This window comes from Bubalus kerabau, chromosome 20 (genome assembly GCF_029407905.1).
Source record: "Bubalus kerabau isolate K-KA32 ecotype Philippines breed swamp buffalo chromosome 20, PCC_UOA_SB_1v2, whole genome shotgun sequence".
Taxonomy (NCBI): domain Eukaryota; kingdom Metazoa; phylum Chordata; class Mammalia; order Artiodactyla; family Bovidae; genus Bubalus; species Bubalus kerabau.
This window is the reverse complement of record NC_073643.1, coordinates 58,385,636-58,403,813: the sequence shown is the minus strand read 5'-3', so window position 1 is coordinate 58,403,813 and position 18,178 is coordinate 58,385,636. Positions and strand designations below refer to the sequence as shown.

At 48.4% G+C, this 18,178-nt stretch overlaps 1 protein-coding gene across 9 annotated transcripts in view; it reads left to right on the top strand.

Moving 5' to 3' along the window:
• The window catches only part of TSEN2 (tRNA splicing endonuclease subunit 2), a 60,145-nt gene that overhangs the window by 19,987 nt on the left and 21,980 nt on the right, over positions 1-18,178 (top strand). For 7 of the 9 annotated variants that reach the window (XR_008705854.1, XR_008705853.1, XR_008705850.1 and 4 more), the window contains 4 exons: positions 7,109-7,159; positions 9,441-9,579; positions 17,176-17,212; positions 17,991-18,102. Coding sequence is in view for 3 of the 9 variants with exons in the window: in XM_055556941.1 (XP_055412916.1) it covers positions 7,109-7,159; positions 9,441-9,579; positions 17,176-17,212; positions 17,991-18,102 (339 nt within the window). In the remaining 6 variants the exon portion in view is untranslated. Of the gene's footprint in view, positions 1-104; positions 4,673-7,108; positions 7,160-9,440; positions 9,580-11,677; positions 11,926-17,175; positions 17,213-17,990; positions 18,103-18,178 lie in introns of those variants that run through there. The other 2 variants (XM_055556943.1, XM_055556942.1) reach the window with 2 other exon arrangements.

Below are 18,178 nucleotides of genomic sequence, written 5' to 3'. Positions count from 1 at the left end.
ACTAACGTGTCCCCTTTATGGAAGCCTCAAAAGTGGGTGCAGGCGGGTTTCTAAACCTGCCTCCTGTTTTCCCTCTGGGGTTCCTCTGTCCTGTGTTCACACAGCCTCGAGGACCTCCTTTTTCGCTTCTGTCTGTACTGCACCCGGATTTGAAGACGGCGCCCCTCCTCCGTCTCGTGTCTGTGGCTGTGCCCTTCTCTGGGGGAGCCCCTGCCTGCCTGGACGGCTCCCGCGGCGTCTGGCTCAGCTCTGGGCGTCTCTGTGGGTCTCAAGCCGCGCTCACTAAGCTCATCCACGCTGGTCATTCCCCAGATGTGCTCACAGAGAAGCGATGGTGTCTCCTGCTGGCCCGTGCCTCCCTCCGCAGTGCGGCCAGCGGGACACAGAAGAGCTCGCGGCAGGAAAGGACATTGGGATTTATTCCCTTCGTCTACTCATTCTACACACGAGACAGCCGAGTCCGCTGTCGAGTACAGTGGTCACCAGCCGCGTGTGACTAGATAAACTAGTTAAAATTGAGCAAAATTAAAACCCCTGTCCTCGGTTGCGCCTGCCGCGTTTCAGACGCTCAGCAGGCACACGTGGCCACTCTGTTGGGTAGTGCTGGGAACACCAGTCTCTAGTTGCTTGGCCTCCCTGAGCCTTGGGTGTCTGCACTGTGAGATGAGGGTCGTGTAACACCTCGTGCATAAGGTGTTCTGGAATTAAATCGTGCGTGTGATGGCCCCAGCGAAGCGTGTGTTGTGTCGCGGTGCCCGGGGAGTGTGGTGCCCGCTGTTGCTGTCATCGGCATCATCACTGTCACTTGTGCAAGCTCGTTACTGGCTGGTTGGAACCCTTTCCTTTGCACTTCATGTCGAGCAAAATTATTCACCGGGTGCTTTCTGTGTCCAGGCCCTGGGCTGAGTATTAACAGTCCAGAGAGAAGCAGAATGTGGCTCAAGTCCTCTCACAGACGGGACTGCGGTCCGGCGTGATGGGCACAGCGTGGGCAGTGGGCTGCACCTGTGCCACGCCCTCCTACCCGGTGCCTGACGTCTGTGATGTGCTTGGTAACAGTTTATCAATGGACGCGTACGAGGTCTGGGATTAGCCCAGAAACCGGTGGAGCCTGAAGGGACGAGATGCGTGTCAGGAACCGGGGGCTCCACCTCTGCTCCAGCCCGGTGACCCGCTGATGCTTCTCACTGACTGTCTTGCTCTCGCTTCCCAAACACCTGCTGAAGAAATGCTGGAGTGACAGGAGACGAAGGGGTTCTCATTCCTGCAAGCTGCTTGGTCCCTAAGAAATTCCAGAGACATGTTGGCAGAAGTCTCCAGGCTGCTGCCAGTTAAGCCCAGCCCCATTTCCCAGCTCCGTTTTGGCCGATTTCCTTGGATGCATCACCCCTGTTTATCAGCACCACCGTGCAGTTTTCCATGTTTCCATAAATGCCCACGAGGAACATGGGCAGCCCTGCTGTGGTGATTCAAAGCAGCTCTTAGGTTGTGAGAATGGTAGCGCTAAGCTGGCATAGACATCTGTCTTGGAGAGCTGTTTTTCACCTTAATAACGCTTTAGGCCCTGACCAGATCTAGTGATATGGCGTTAAAACCATCATTAGGCTTATCCATCCATTATATTGGTTGGTTTAGTTGCTAAGTCGTGTCTGACTCTTGCAACCTGGTGGACTGTAGCCCGTCAGACTCCTCTCTCCCTGGAATTCTCCAGGCAAGAATACTGGAGTGGGTTGCCTTTTCCTTCTCCAGGAGATCTTCCTGACCCAGGGATTGAACCCAGGTCTCCTGCACTGCAAGTGGATTCTTTACCGACTGAGCTACCAGGGAAAGCTATTATCCATCATTATTAGTACTCCCAAAGTAAAGGCTTACTGTGGCATTTCAAGGAACAAAGTCGACATTCCCCACAGACCTCCCTGGACTTGTTCTTCACCCGCCTAGTTGTGTCCAGTTCTTTGAGACCTGTGGACTGCAACTGCCAGGCTTCCCTGTCCTTTACTATCTCCTGGAGTTTGCTCACATTTATATCCATTGAGTCTGTTACACTGTCTTAACCATCTCATCCTCTGCTGCCCCCTTCTCCTGCTGCCTTCAGTCTTTCCCAGCATCAGGGTCTTTTCCAATGAGTCGGCTCTTCACAGCAGGTGGCCAAAGTGTTGGCGCTTCAGCATCAGTCCCTCCAAACACTACTCAGGGTTGATTTCCTTTAGGATTGATCGGTTTGATCCCCTTGCAGTCCAAGGGACTCTCAAGGGTCTTCTCTAGCACCACAGTTGGAAAGCATCAGTTCCTTGGTGCTCAACCTTTATGGTCCAGCATGACTACTGGAAAGACCATTGCTTTGACTATACAGACCTTTGTTGGCAAAGTGATGTCTTTGCTTTTTAATACACTGTCTGGATTTGTCATAGCTTTCCTTCCAAAGAGCAAGCGTCTTTGATTTCATGGCCACAGTCACCATTCACAGTGATTTTGGAGCCCAAGAAAATGAAATCTGTCACTCTTTCCACTTTTTCCCCCTTCTGCTTGCATGAAGTGATGGGACCTGATGGCGTGATCTTATTAGTTTCTTGAATGTTGTTTTAAGCCAGCTTTTTCACTCTCCTCTTTCACTCTCATGAAGAGGCTCTTTAGTTCCTCTTTACTTTCTGCCATTAGATGGTATCATCTGTATATCTGAGGTTATTGATATTTCTCCCAGTTATCTTGATTCCAGCTTGTGATTCACACAGTCCAGCATTTCTCATAATGTACTCTGCATATAAGTTAAATAAGCAGAGTGACAGTAGACAGCCTTGCCATACTTTTTTCCCAATTTGGAATCAGTCTGTTGTTCCATGTCTGTTTCTAACCATTGCTTCTTGACCTGCCTACAGGTTTCTTGGGAGGCAGATAAGGTGGTCTGGTATTACCATCTCTTTAACAATTTTCCACAGTTTGTTGTGATCCACACAGTCAAAGACTTTCACACAGTCTATGAAGCAGATGTTTTCCTAGAATTCCCTTCCTTTCTCTGTGATTCAGTGGATGTTGGCAATTTGATCCCTGGTTCTTCTGCCTTTTCTAATCCCAGCTTGTACATCTGTAAGTTCTGGGTTCACATACTGCTGAAGCCTGGCTTGAAGGGTTTTGAGCATAACCTTACTAGCACGTGAAATGAGCACAATTATCCGGTAGTTTGAACATCCTTTGACAGTGCCCTCCTTTGAGATTGGAATGAAAACTGACCTCTTTCAGTCCTATGGCCACTGCTGAGTTTTCCAAATTTGCTGGCATATGGAGTGCAGCACTTTCACAGCATCATCTTTTAGGATTTGAAGTAGCTCAGCTGGAATTCCATCACCTCCAGTAGCTTTGTTTGCAGTTATGCTTCCTAAAGCCCACTTGACTTCACACTCCAGGATATCTGGCTTCAGGTGAGTGACCACACCATTGTGGTTATCCAGGTTATTAAGACCTTTTTTGTATAGTCTTCTGTGTATTCTTGCCATCACTTCTTAATCTCTTCTGCCTCTGTTAAATCCTTATCATTTCTCTCCTTTATCAAGCCCATCTTTGTATGAAATGTTCCCTTGGTATCTCCAATTTTCTTGAAGAGATCTCCAGTCTTTCCAATTCTATTGTTTTTCTCTGTTTCTTTGCATTGTTCATTAAAGAGGGCCTTTTTATCTCTCCTTGCTATTCTTTGGAACTCTACATTCACTTGGGAATATCTTTCCCTTTCTCCTTTGCTTTTTGCTTCTCTTCTTCCCTCAGCTATTTGTACAGCCCCCTCAGACAACCACTTCGCCTTCTTGCATTTCTTTTTCTTTGGGATGGTTTTGGTCACTGCCTCCTGCAGTGTTGTGAACCTCTGTCTATAGTTCTTCAGGCACTCTGTCTACAAGATCTAATCCCTTGAATCTATTCATCGCCTCCACTGTATAACCATAAGGGATTTGATTTAGATCATACCTGAATGGCCTAGTGGTTTTCCCTACTTTCTTCAATTTAAGCCTGAATTTTGGGATAAGGAGCTGATGATCTGAGCCCCAGTCTGCTTCCAGTCTTGTTTTCACTGACTGTACAGAGCTTCTCCATCTTTGGCTGTGAAGAATGTAATCAGTTTGATTTCGGTGTTGACCATCCGGTGATGTCTGTGTGTAGAGTCGTCTCTTGTGTTGGAAGAAGGTGTTTGCTATGACCAGTGCGTTCTCTTGGCAAAGCTCTTTTAGCCTTTGCTCTGCTTCATGTTGTACTCCAAGGCCAAACTTGCCTATTATTCCAGGTATCTCTTGATTTCCTGCTTTCGCATTCCAATTCCCCACGAAGAAAAGGACATCTTTTTTTTGGTGTTAGTTCTAGAAGGTCTTGTAGGTCTTCATAGAACCACTCAACTGCAGCTTCTTCAGCATTAGTGCTTGGGGCATAGACTTGAATATATAGTGTAATGATGAATGGTCTGCCTTAGAAATGAACCAAGATCATACTGTCGTTTTTGAAATTGCACCCAAGTACTGCATTTCAGACTCTTTGGTTAACAAAGAGCTCCTCCATTTCTTCTAGTGGATTCTTGCCCACAGTAGAATGGTCTTCTGAATTAAATTTGCCCGTTCCTGTCCATTTTAGTTCACTGATTCCTAAGATGTTGATGTTCACTCTTACCATCTCCTGCTTGACCAGGTCCAATTTACCTTGATTTACAGGCCTAACATTCCAGGTTCTTAGGCAAATTGTTTTTTACAGCATTGGACTTTACTTTCACCACCAAACACATCCACGGCTAAGCAACATACCCACTTTGGCTCAGCCTCCTTGTTCCTTCCGGAGCTATTAGCAATTGCCCTCCACTCTTCCCCAGTAGCATATTGGATGCCTTCCAACCTGGGAGGCTCATTTTCCAGTGTTATATCTTTTTGCTTTTTCATACTGTTCATGTTCATGGGGTTCTCGCAGCAAGAATACTAGAGTGGTTTGCCATTCCCTTCTCCAGTGGACTGCATTTTGTCATAACTCTCCACTGTGACCCGTCCGTCTTGGGTGGCCCTGCACAGCATGGCTTGTAACTTGATTAAGTTATGCAAGCCCCTTCAACACTGATGACTTAATTCTAAAGAATGCCAACCCCACTGGAACAAGATCCTCCCCATCTATAATAAGTCGATCAGAATGGGGATTACTTAAACAGGGTGGTCAGGGAAGACCTACCTGAGGAGTGACCTTTGATTCCAGCTGTGGGAGCAGCAGTTGCAAAGGCCAAGGCAGGAGCGAGCTCAGTGCATCAGAAGAGAAGTGAAGCAGCCTGCTGGGAAGAGTCACAGGGCTGGAGGCAGTGAAGGCAGGTATGCAGCCAGGCGCCTGGGAGCAGGGGGTCTTCCCGTGTTGGGAAGGTGGTTCGGGCTGCCCCAGAGACGAGGCTGTGGGGCCAGAGTGTGGGGCCCTTTGGAGAAGTACAGGCAGGAGGAGACCACTGGTCTTCAGACAAGATCAGGTGCATTCAGGGTGGTATGGCCGTAGACCCGCTGGTCTTCAGAGCAGCTCTTGATATGGATCTGGGTAGAACTAAAGTAGTTATCAAACCACTTTTCTCTTAAAAACTGTCAAGGGACCCTGAGGAGCATCTTACGTGGATTATATCTGTTGATGTTTACCTAATTATATATTTAAATGAAAATTTAATTGTGTTTATTAACTCATTTTACATGATAATAAACCCACTGAAATAATATTTTTATGAAAAACAGCTATATTCTTTCAAAGCAAAACAAGTCGAGTGAGAAGAATAGCATGGTTTTTTCATTTTTGCAAAGACTGTAAGGTGAGGCTGAAGAGAAGCACCCTGGACTCTCACATCCGCTGCTCCGTTCAGCCTCTTGTGGTATTGCATGTGTCAGAGCCTCTGGGGAGAATGAGCCTTAGTCTCAGGAAATGGTCTTGACCTTGTGGCCCGCCTTCAAGGGTCTTGGGGACCCTAGGATCTTCTGACTGGCCACACCTCAAGGACCACTGCTATAAAAAGAAATGTCATCAGGTGGCCAGGAGAGGGTGGTGATGGGATGGATTGGGGCGATTTCTGAGGGGTCGGGAAGGTGTTTCCTTAGCAGAGCCTTGCCACTCCTTGAAGGCCCTGCACCTTCACAGCTGTGGTCTTGTGTCCTGAACACTGGGCAGGGAGGACAGCAGCCGTCAGCACCAAGGACAGCAGCTTGGGGGCTGGGGGGGGCCCTGTAACTGTCGTTTGATCAGCCGTCAGCACCAAGGACAGCAGCCTGAGGGGTGACAGGGAACTGCCTTTCTGCTGCCACCTGCACCAGAGGGCCCTTGACAGGGAACCTGTCGTTTGATCATAAGCCTCATCTTCCGTCCTCAGGTTTACAAAGAAAGTAGCATGTAGAGCCACCGTTTCAGTTACCGTCTACTGCACACCAGCCTCACCTGAGTCTTTCAGGTGTAAACTCAAATCCCAGCCCCCTTCTACAGACAGAGCAAATAGCAGGGCCTGTTTCCCGTGTCAGTGCTGGGCATCCTTTTGTTTTTGTCAGAAGGTTATTTTTATTTCCATGTCCAAGTCATCTTACCCAACTGAGCCTGACTTTGCCGTTTCCCCCTTGTATCCCCATGTGAGGGAAGCATGGTGTCATATGATGAAGTTAATGGAAAGATGGGGTTTACTTGTTAGGAAATCACTTTACAGCAAGTGACCAAGAAACTCATTTGATTGTGAGTCAGCCCAAGTCTGCATTGCTCACTTTCCACAAATTTCTTCGTTTTTCTTCTACAATTTTTTCCCCCGGTTATTTTACAGAGGAAAATCCAGTGAGCAAAAGTTTCTACTGTTATTGCTCTTTATGTCGTTTTTCAGTTTAACTGTGTGGTTTTTTAAAAGAGAAAATACATGGAAAATTTCATAAAAGTGTTGGTTTTTTTCCCACTGATTTTAAACTATTCTGTGACATTCCTATTTACCCCCTTGAAATTTGAATGAACCATTTATGTTTAAAAGTAAGTGACCAATTGGATGGTGCAAAGGACAGTCATTGATATTTAAGGCAAAAAGAAATCTGTGAAATAGTTTTTCGAGAACAAGGAACAGTTTCTGATGAGCATTTTCTCCTTGTCCTGTTTTTAGGCCTTCTTCCTGGTCTATGCGCTGGGATGTCTGAGTATTTACTATGAAAAGGTAAGGTGTTTTATTCACGCAATCCACTTAAAATTGCCTGATGTCAAAAGCATGTTGTAATCCTTTTCTTATTGCTTTACTCCAAGTGTATCTACTTTCACTGGATAAAACTGGAATTGAATTTCTTTTCTGTAAGTTTAGTCTTTGGATCCTGAATTGGGACTATTCAGGCAAAAAAAGCCAACTTTGACCCTGTGAGACTAAATTTCATTCCCAGATCCTAGGAGAAGAGCAGTGTCTTTATCTGATGATCAGGAAATCCGTGAGAATGGTACTGAAAATTAACAGCAGAAACGAAAACCGCCTGTGCTTAGCACCCGATTCAGTGAAGGCTGTGAGTCAGGTCCCTTGCACACGGTACTTCTGGGCCTTACCTCCGCACGTGAAGAGTTTTACAGATGAGGTAACTGAGGCTCAGGAAACAAGCCACTCACAGGGTCACGCAGCTGGTCTGGTTAGAATTAGCATTTGAACTGATGCCAGGGCAGCTCCGAAGCCCACAGTATTGTGCTGTAGCCTGCTGCCCTTGGAAGATCATTAATCCCGTTTCCAGTGAAGGAGCTGGGGGCGGTGGGAGGTGAGAGTTCACCACACACATCTGTACTTTTTGAATTTTGGACCTTGTGAATACAACACCTCTTCAAAAAAACTCATATGAAGTTAAAATCAAGGTGAAAAAGGTAAGCAGAACATCAGACGGGAGAAGTGAGTGAAGTTGCTTAGTCGTGTCTAACTCTTTGTGACCCCATGGATTGTAGCCTACCAGGCTCCTCCATCCATGAGATTTTCCAGGCAAGAATACTGGAGTGGGTTGCCATTTCCTTTTCCAGGGGATCTTCCCGACCCAGGAATTGAACCTGGGTCTCCCGCATTCTAGGCAGACACTTTACCATCTGAGCCACCAGGGAAGCCAGGAGAACATGTATTTTATTCTGTCCTTGGGAGCGCATGTCTTATCACTCAGCAGATTCTAACCCCATAAATCTTCACGAGTATTCCCGTGGTTTGGGAACGGGTGTGTGGCTGGCGGGTGACTCCTTTTCTCAGGTGGCGGCCCTTCTCAGCCCACCCTGCATCCTCCCCTGGGCCCTTGCCAACACTCGTCAGGACGTGCCGGCTGCCTAAGCACCCTCAGCCTCTGAAACGCGGTGGGCTGTCCACGTCAGAGTCCAGCCTTCTCTACCAGACTCTTGCTTGTTTTGTGGGGGGATGGATTTGAAGACCACTCCCATACGGAGTTTCTACTGTAGAAACAACTGTTTTGGGGGTTTTGTTTTTTGTTGTTTTTTTAAAGAAGAAAAAAAGTCTCAACTTTAGTTCATGTTTATAGTATTAAGATCTTAGGCGGAGCCAAACTGAGCAAGTCTTATTGAGTGACTGAGCCGTAAACCAAATAAAGAATGGCTCCTTTTACTCAAGGCTGAAATGAAGCAGGAAGCTTCCCACACTTCCCTGGTGCTTCGTGTGGTGGTTTTGAATTGATACGTGAGAATGTTATCTCATGGTACCTTCAAACAAGCAGTTGAATTATTAATTTGTGCTGTGGGATTAATTACCTAGTTTCAGAGACTAAATGGAGTATCTTTTCTTTTAAGGCTTTTACAGAATTAACTTTTTGCATTTCTGAACGTGGCCCACCATACTGTAGCTACCCATCAGGGTCTCTACATGCTGGAACATGCGCCCTCGGCTTTGGTGGTCCCCCGGCCCGGCCCCGTTCCTCTGGCTGGGCTGTTCTCTCCCAGCACCCTGTCCACTGCCCCCCCTGCCCTCACCTGGCTGCTCCCTGTCTCCAGGGGGCCTGTCTCGGGGGCGCTTCGCCCAGGTCCTCTGTGACTGTGCTGTCCAGTAGAAATATGATGGGAGCCTCACACGAGAGCCTCATGCATAATTTTTAATTTTCTAGTAGCCACATTGAAAAGGCTTTTTTTATTTTTAGTCAGCTGAAATTGATTTACATAGTTTATTTAACCGAACATATTTAAGACTACTGAGATAGTCTTAACCCGACATATTTAAACTGCTTCTCTTTTGCATATGAAGTTTGCATTCTCTTTTGCGTACGAAGTCTTTGAAACTCAGTGTGTGTTTATGGCAGTTCAGGGGAGTGCCTGGCAGCCGCCACACTAAACATCTTGGGTCTGTATCTTCCAGCTAAAGCCCTTCATCGTGGGCACCATCTTCAGCTCACATTTGGTAGAGATGCTGTTGATGCGCTGGCCAGGTGACCGGTGGGTACACGCATAGTGAGTAATGCCTGGTCTTCTCCCACCAACCACAGGAGCCTTTAACGATCATGAAGCTCTGGAACGCTTTCTCCACAGTTCAGCCCACGTTCAGGACGACCTACATGGCATACCATCACTTCCGCAGCAAGGGCTGGGTGCCCAAGCCCGGACTTAAGTACGGAACAGATTTGCGTAAGTGATTCCTTGGCCTCGCAGGCACGTGAACCAGGCTTAGGGTCCGGGTCAGATCCCGGGGCGAACATCGAATCGGTTGTGTGTGGTTGCTGTTTTTTCCTGAGGTGCTGTCCTCCTCCTGGCTTAGATAAGAATGTTTGGATGAGGGTGGAGGGTATGTTTTTTCCTCTTGTCTGCTCTGAGATCTTAAAAGAGAGTCCACAGTCCCCCCCACCCCCACCTCTCATTAGTTTGTGATCCTGTGATGAAGGGCGGTCCCTTGTCTTCTGGGAGAGTTTCGTTTGGCAAATTATGTGCTGCTGCTAAGTCGCTTTAGTCGTGTCCGACTCTGTGCGACCCCATAGACAGCAACCCACCAGGCTCCTCCGTCCATGGGATTTTCCAGGCAAGAGGACTGGAGTGTGCAGTTACCACTAATAATCATGGTATACCGGTGATGATAGTACAGCGATTATTTCTTGAGCCCTCACTGAGCGCCAGGCATTTGACATTCATGACCTCATTTAATCCTAACAGCAGTTGTACGAGACTGGTGCTCTCGAGCCTCATTTTTCTGATAAGGACGCTGCAGTTGTGATAGAAAGGGTCACCTGCCCCTTAAAGTTTCCAGGGCGAGTATCAGAGTACTGCACTCTGAATGCTGGAACCCAGGCTCTTAGAAACTTGGATACGGCACTGCCTCCCTGCTCTTTATTTAAAGGAAGGAGTTGGGGCCTGGCAGGCACCTCGTTCACCAGAATATTGCTGAGGGTGTCATGTGAGCCAGATCTTCTTAGGTGCCAGGAACACCCAGGAGCTGCCTGGGTGGGCATGCTCCTTACATGCTGGGAGGGGGACAAGCAAGCAGACGTAGAAATACGCACTGTAATTTCAGGGTACTGAGAAAAATAAAGTGGAATAAAGGGACAGAGAGTAAAAGGAAGGTAGATGGTTGGGAGAAGACTCTGAAAAGATGTGCCCCAGACACCAACAACTCAAGTGCAACCCCAGTGAAGGAACAGGTCCCCTGAGAGTGTGGGGAAGAACCCCGGGGCCCAGGGGAGTAACCCTTTGCAGAGGCACAAAGGCCCCGAGGCAGGAACGAGTCCGGCAGGTTTCAGTGCGTCCAGAGCTCCGGGGTCCGTCCCTGGGGAGAGTCAGGCTGGGGGAGATCACGTGGGCCCTGGCACAGACTTGGGATGTTATTCTGCCTATTGGAAGTCTGAGAGGATCTCAAGCAAAGGAGTGACTTATATTTAATGACTCGATTCAATAGGACCTTTGCTTTCTTACTAATAGATGGTGGGGTTAGGGTGGGACAAGGGGAGCAAAAGGTGGAAGCAGAGAGAGGAGTCAGGGAAGCTGACCTGACCAGCCTTGCAGATGGAATAGGAAGTAGGGTCTGGGGGAGGAGAGGAGTTCAGGGTCACACCTAGATTCTTGGATTTGTGTTTTGGACACAGTAAGTCAACTGGGAGTTGGGGGGAGGGGGGAAGATACTGTGAGGATGAACGATTCTGGAGCCCAGGAGAGCCTCGAGGCACCCTCTTGCCGGGGGGTGGTTGCATCACTAGGCCTGAGCAAGTGGGCGAAGGTCCTTGGGATTCCCTACCGCAGGGGTCCCCAGCCTCCAGGATCGAACGCCTGGTGACCTGAGGTGGGGCCGATGTAATGATGGTAGAAGGATGTGATGTACGTGAGTCATCCCCAGACCCCACCGGTCCATGGAAAAACTGTCCTCCACGGAACCAGCCTGCGGTGCCAAAACGTTTGGGGGCCGCTGCCCTCCAGCACTGCTGCTCCTGATAAGCCCCTGAAGCTTCGCCACATCCGCCCAGTGGGTGCTTCCTGGGAGCTCTTGAGAATTGCATGTGAGGTGCGAACAAAGATGTCGAGGTGTTTGAGAGGACTCCTATGACGTCATGGCCCCTGAGGTCTATGGGCTCGATCATGTACTGTTCCATGTATTTTTGAGCCTTTCCTTGTTAATGCACAAAGAAAGCCAGTTCAGTCTTTTAAATCAAGTGTGCTTAACCTAGAATCATAAGATGATATTCGAGGGGCACCAGGCACCCCCCCCCCAGAATTTTATTCAAAATTGCATGTTTGTAAATAGGTGCGTTTTTCTGCGTCAAGAATGGGTGATGGTGGTTGTTCAGCTCTGAGTCATGTCCGACTCTGCGAGCCCACGGACTGCAGCACACCAGGTTCCCCTGTCCTTCACTGTCCTGGAATCTGCTCAGATTCATGTCCCTTGAGTCAGTGATGCTGTCTAACAATCCCATCCTGTGCCACCCCCTTCTGCTTTCATTAAATTCTCAAAGTGGGTCAGCAATATATATAACGCTAAGGAGCGCCCACCCCTCCAAGATAAAGGCTCCTGTTGTTTCTTCCGGGCCTGGGTTTCAGGTACAGATGTCCTAACTCTGGATCACCACATGAATGATCAGGATGACCTCGAGCTTAGCTTGCAGAATCACCCACAGGTCATGGCACTTAAATGAGGTGAGCCTGTGGCCTGGACATCACTGGCTCCCGCCTACCCTCCTCCTCTCCAGGGAAGAGCAGCCGCCCAGACTGCACACTCGGCAGGCCTTGGCCAGTGCGCTTGGTGAATGGGTGAAACATGAGTGGGATTTTCCAGCCAACAAGGCCACAGTGACGCACTCAGAGGCGGCGGGGTGACGGAGAGAGCCTTTGGGGCTCGCAGCCAGCTCAGTGTCTTGCTGCCTGTGTGACCTCAGAAAGGTTACTGTGCCTCTCAGCTTCCGGTCACTCATCATGTAACATGGATACCATCATATTTATAAAGCAACATCTGGATAAAAAGTAAAAACAAAATTTCAGGGGCAGGGCCTCTGTCGAGTGTGGTGTAAGCATACCTTATCGCATGTGCTTTCCGTACTCAAGTCATCTTTGTGGAGGATGAGTAGAGAGAACTTGCTCATTTAAAAATAAACAGCCTTATAAGGATGGATGAAAGGGTGGACAGACGGACAGACTTTTTAAAAAGGAGGAAAATCCATCCACTGCTGTTTCCCAGCTTCCCAAGGCCTTTGCCCTGCTGGGGGGTGTTTTATGCACTTGGAGATGCTCGTGTGGTTACTGTGAGCCCAGGTCCTGGCCCAGCAGCGCCAGGAAGGGCGTCTTCAGGCCAGAGTCTGGGAGCTGTGCTGGCCAGCGGTGAGGGGTGTGGCCCCCCGACCTTGGCCCCCGCCCCAGGCGCAGCAGCAGGGTGCTGCCCGTGTCTAACACTGCTGTTTTCCTTTGGAAGGCTGGCGGTGCGAGACCACACATACGCTAGAGCTGCCGCACAGGTAACACCCAGGCACGCTCCCTTCACAGCTGTTCCTGCTCACAGAGGCAGGGACTCACGACAGAGGGCCGCTGTAAAACTCAGGGAGACTCTTCCCTGGACTAAGTCCTGTGAGTCCAGTTTCACTCCAGCAGCAGCACGTGGAACGGGCAACACGACCTCAGGTCAGGCGCAGCTGCCCGGCCGCTTGACTGTGAGTGCCCACGGCAGACAGCCAGGCCAGGAGCCACGCGAGAGCCCTTCCTCACCACATCCTCATCCCCCCGCGAGCGCCCCTCCTTACACGTCCCCATCCCCCCGCGAGAGCCCCTCCTCACCACACCCCCAACCCCCGCAAAGCGCCCTTCCTCACACACATATCCCCACCCCCCACAAAGCGCCTTGGCTGCCGGCTCCATGGCCACCATCAGCTTGCCTGTTGCTTTTCTCCTCCCATCTCGTTTCATCTTCACGCTCCATGAGGCTTGTGGCGCTCACCTCCTCCTACAGCCGAGGAAACTGAGGTTTCAGAGGGTCAGGGCAGTCACCAAGGGTCCCACAGCTGGTTGTTGTCGTTCAGTCATTCAGTCGTGTCCAGCGCTTTGCGACCCCGTGGACTGCAGTGCGCCAGGCTTCCCTGTCCTTTACTATCTCCCAGAGTTTGCTCACATTCATGTCCATTGAGTCAGTGATGCTATCCAACTGTCTCATCCTCTGTTGCCCCCTTCTCCTCCTGCCTTCAGTCTTTCCCAGCATCAGGGTGTTTTCTAATGAGTCGGCTCTTCACATCGGGTAGCCAAAGTGTTTCAATGAATCCGTCCTTTCAATGAATATTCAGGGTTGATTTCTTTTAGGGTTGACTGGTTTGATCTCCTTGCAGTCCAAAGGACAAGAGTCTCGGTTCTCCAGAACTATGGTTCAAAAGCAGCAATTCTTCGATGCTCTGCCTTCCTTAAGGTCTGACTCTCACATCCATACATGACTACTGGAAAAGCCATAGCTTTGACTAGACGGACCTTTGTCAGCAAAGCGATGTCTCTGCTTTTTAATATTCTGTCTAGGTTTATCATAGCTTTTCTTCCAAGGAGCAAGCATCTTTTAATTTCATGGCTGTAGTCACTGTCTACAGTGATTTTGGGAGCCCAAGAAGATAAAATCTATCGCTGTCTATCTAAAACTGTTTCCAGTTTTTCCCTTCCTATTTGCCATGAAATTATGGGACCAGATGCTTGATATTAGTTTTTTTAATGTTGAGTTTTAAGCACAGTTGGTAAGTACAGAGATTAGGGCTCTTTATGTCTCAGTTCCATGTAGTTCCCACCATAGCTAAGTAGTGTTGCCAGCCAGAAAGCCAAAAACCAACTTCAGGATTTTTATTTTTGTCCTAGACATGCAGTTGCTGGTGGCCTTAACCCAGAGTTCTAGTTACTCCTGAGCCTCCTTCCCACCCATTTCAGTTTTGGATTCACGTTGACTGTTTGGTCACGTGATTTCACAGCTCCCTGCAAATTAGAAGTTGCAAATTGGACAAAATATGGGAGCCGTGGGAAGCCAGTAGACAGGATGCCCAGAGCCCAGAGAACCATCACGTGTCATGGAGAGCTGGCAGCTGGCTCTGCCCCGGGGAGAGGCACCAGGGCCCCCATGCCCTCACCCGGCAGGGAGGAGTGCCTTCATCCCATCTCCTCCAGTCCTTTCCTAAGCCGCCCTCTTGGCTTGTTTTTCCTACTGACTGTGTTTTTGTTAACATCGTCCACATTTGTACATCTAATCCCTATTAATTCATAAGTGGTTTTGGACACAGCTCCTGAGAAGATTCTCCTCTGTAATTATGAAAGTGAAGTCGCTCAGTTGTGTCCGACTCTTTGTGACCCCATGGACTGTAGCCTACCAGGCTCCTCCATCCCTGGGATTTTCCAGGCAAGAATACTGGAGTGGGTTGCCATTTTATAACACCATATAATACCTAAGAGAAATTGGAGTTATTCATTAGCATCATCTAAGTATTCAGTCCATCTTTTCAGTTTCCCGCTTGTCCCCACAGTGTCTTCTGTGGCTGTTTGGGTTCTGATTTTTTTTTTTTTTTTGACAGGCTCCACTCGAGGTTCATTTATCACACAGAGCATTTATCCGTCTTATAGTTTCCTAGGGAGGCCATGAGAAATGACCACAAACTGGGGCCCATCCTCAAACCATGGTGTGGGCGGGGCCACGCCCCCTCCGCCCCTCCCCCCGTCCAGGTTCCGGTGGCGCCAGGCGTTCCTTGGCAAGTGGCTGTGTCGCTCGGTCTCGGCAAAGTTCCTTCTTCCCAACAGGATCACATTCCCGGGATTGGGATGCAGACGTGTCTTTGGGGGCCGCCATTCAACCAGTACGGCAGTCTCTTCAGTCTCTCTCCATCTAAGAGCCCCTCCACCTGCTAGTTTTCTGTGACTTCGACTTGTGAAGTCCTGTAGGATGTCCCACAGTCTGGGCAGGTCTGATCACTTCCTCGTGGTTAGGCTCAGGCTCACCAGTTTTCAGCCGGCATGGGTGATGTGTGTCCTTAGGGGCCACGTCCAGGAGTGGATGATGTCAGGTTGTCCTGCTGCTGGTGAAGCCACTTGTTTGCTAAGCTGGTTGTTGTCAGATGTCTGCATTTTCCCTTTTGTAGTTCACAAGTGTTTATAGAGTGAGACTGAATATCTGGTACCCCAGGAGATACAGTGGTTCCCCGAATTAATTATTGCCCTTGTCACCATTTTCACCAGTTATTGCCCTCCACCATTCATTCCACACGTCGCATCCTCTCTTCTCTGTGTTCCTTCAGACTTTATTTTAAATACCTAGTATCCCTTAGACTTCTGAAGTTTTCATCTTTTCTACTTGGAGGCATTTCTGTAAAACTCTTTCCTTTTTTCGCTCTGGATGCACTGTTACTACGATAATGACTGTTATCACAGGAAACTTTTCGAGCACCCCCACCTACATTATTTTCCCCGATTCCCATAAGGAGATTGGAACACGGCTGTCATCGTGTGGTCTCGGCACTGCTGAGCCTTGAACAGGGGTCTGACTGATGCTGTGTTCATGCTTCTAACCCCTAAGATGTACCTCCATCGTAGTCAGGCATCCGAGGGGCCCGAAGTAGGGGGTCAGACTTTCTTTTAAGCTGTGTCATCTTCCAGTTGAGTCTTACCCGTGAAGGGCGTGTAACTGATCAGAGATAATGGCATTTGAGAACTGGAGGAGATCTTAATTTCCCTCCATGTCTTCATTTTATGGCTCGGGGGACCGAGGCTCAGAGAAGCTAATGACGTGCTTAGAGCCCCACAACTGGGAGCGGAGAGCCCCGAGCTCAGCCTTATCCCAGTAGGGGGCCTCCTTCCACCGCACCACAGCCCAGAAGTTGAGAAATGGGTGTTTAGATGTTTACTTCCGTTTGGACCCTTACCCAGTGAATTTGAGCTGACTTGCCAAATAATTTAACTATGATTTAAATCGGAAGTCTGTTCACAATAAGGAAATACAACCATGGGAAGTAGAGGTGGAGAGTTACTGTATCATCAGTAGGGTCTTTCACCCATTCTGACCTCATGGTGCTGGAGCCAAAGGGAAATGTGAGTAACTACAGGATCGATGTGGCCCAGAAGGAAAAGTTCTATCAGTTCCTCAAGGAAACAAAGCTTTTCTGCCTTGGTTTTTCCAAGAGCTCATGGATATAATTGTGTTAGTTAAGGTAATGCCTGCAGCTATGGTTGCCCCAAATTTCAGGGGCTTAGCGAGCATTTGAAGTTAATTCTGTTCCTGTGAAATCCAAAGCTGGTATCCAGATGGTGGTTGCACCAACTCCCAAAGGGGCTGCAGGAGCCTGGCTTCTTCATGTGGCCCCACGGGCTTCACGCGGCTTCAGAAAGCGACAGGCACAGGCTTGGTGTCTGCGAGGGCTTCAGGGCCAGCCCAGAAGGGCCCATGATGCCCAGTTATGCCCAGCCGGGTGCTCGGGAGGCTGAGACGGGTCTCTCACGTGTCAGGAGAAGGAGCAGACAGGTTTGGTGGGCAGATGGCTGCGCCCTATCTTGCTTGAATTTGGGGTTCATTTGTGGGGTGCGGGTGGGACGAGGATGTTAGGGTCTCGACAACAGATTTGCTTTGCTAATTGCATTCTGTTCTGGGAAAAAATAGTTTGGGTTTTGAAACTAGACCAGAGGGAGTGCTGCAGATCACCCATGTGCGGAGCACCAGGTGTTCGTGTCCCTTTGAGGATAGAAAGCACTTCATCAAGTAATAAAATGAGACTTTGATTTCGAGTGGTCATACATTTTCTTTTTCCTTTGCAGTGCTGTATCGAAAAGGCCCTCCGTTTTACCATGCAAGGTTTGGAGTGATTTTTTTTTTTCAGTGGGAGTGCAGTTGATTTACAATGTTGTGTTGGTTTCAGGTGTACAGCAAAGCGATTGATACGCATACACATATATTCTTTACTTTTTAGATTTTTTTTTCATATAGGTTATCACAGAATATTGAGTAGAATTCCCTGTGCTATACACTAGGTCCTTGTTCATTATCTGTCTTATACAGAGCAGTGGGTGTGTGTTCATCCCAAGCTCCTGATTTAATGGGGTGATTTTTAAATAAGGTAATGACTTAAAGGGACAGGAGGAAATTTCTGAGCTCCAGTTTAATTTTCAGAAGCACACGATTCCTCCTGGCCTAATAGGAGTCAAATTCCTCCTGGCCTAATAGGAATCAATACTACATGTCTGTACCTTGTACATTAATGTCCTTACGCTATAAAACAAATGGGTCAGGATGGTAAACATTGAGTTAATCTGTGTAGTTACTAATATAGAGTAATTGTTCATCTTCATATCAGTGAGTGTTAGTATCTAAACAGGTGAGTGAATTCACAGCTTTCATGTTGAGAGAGATTCCTGTTCCTTTCCTGTAATTGCTGAAATCAGGCTGACTGTCTGTAATGTAAAGTATGAGTTTTTCATTAAAATATTTTTCCCAGGCGTAGTTTAGGGGAATTCAGGACCAGATGATGTATGCTTGTGTCTTCTGCATTGTCGTTCTTGGTAGGACAGCGTTCTTTTTAAATGGGTTGCCATAATGCTTTTCATTTGTGGAATGCCCCTACCGTGTTTTCTAGTTACTCCGTCGTCGTGGAGCTGGTGGACGACCGTTTCCAGGGTGTTCCTCGCAGACCTCTCAGCTGGAGGTCCCTGGCTGCCTTGAGCAGAGTTTCAGTCAGTGTCTCCAAGGTAACACAGCATCAGCTTTGGGGTTCACATGTCACTTAAACGGTTGGATCTTCATATTAAATGTTTCGGAAGCATG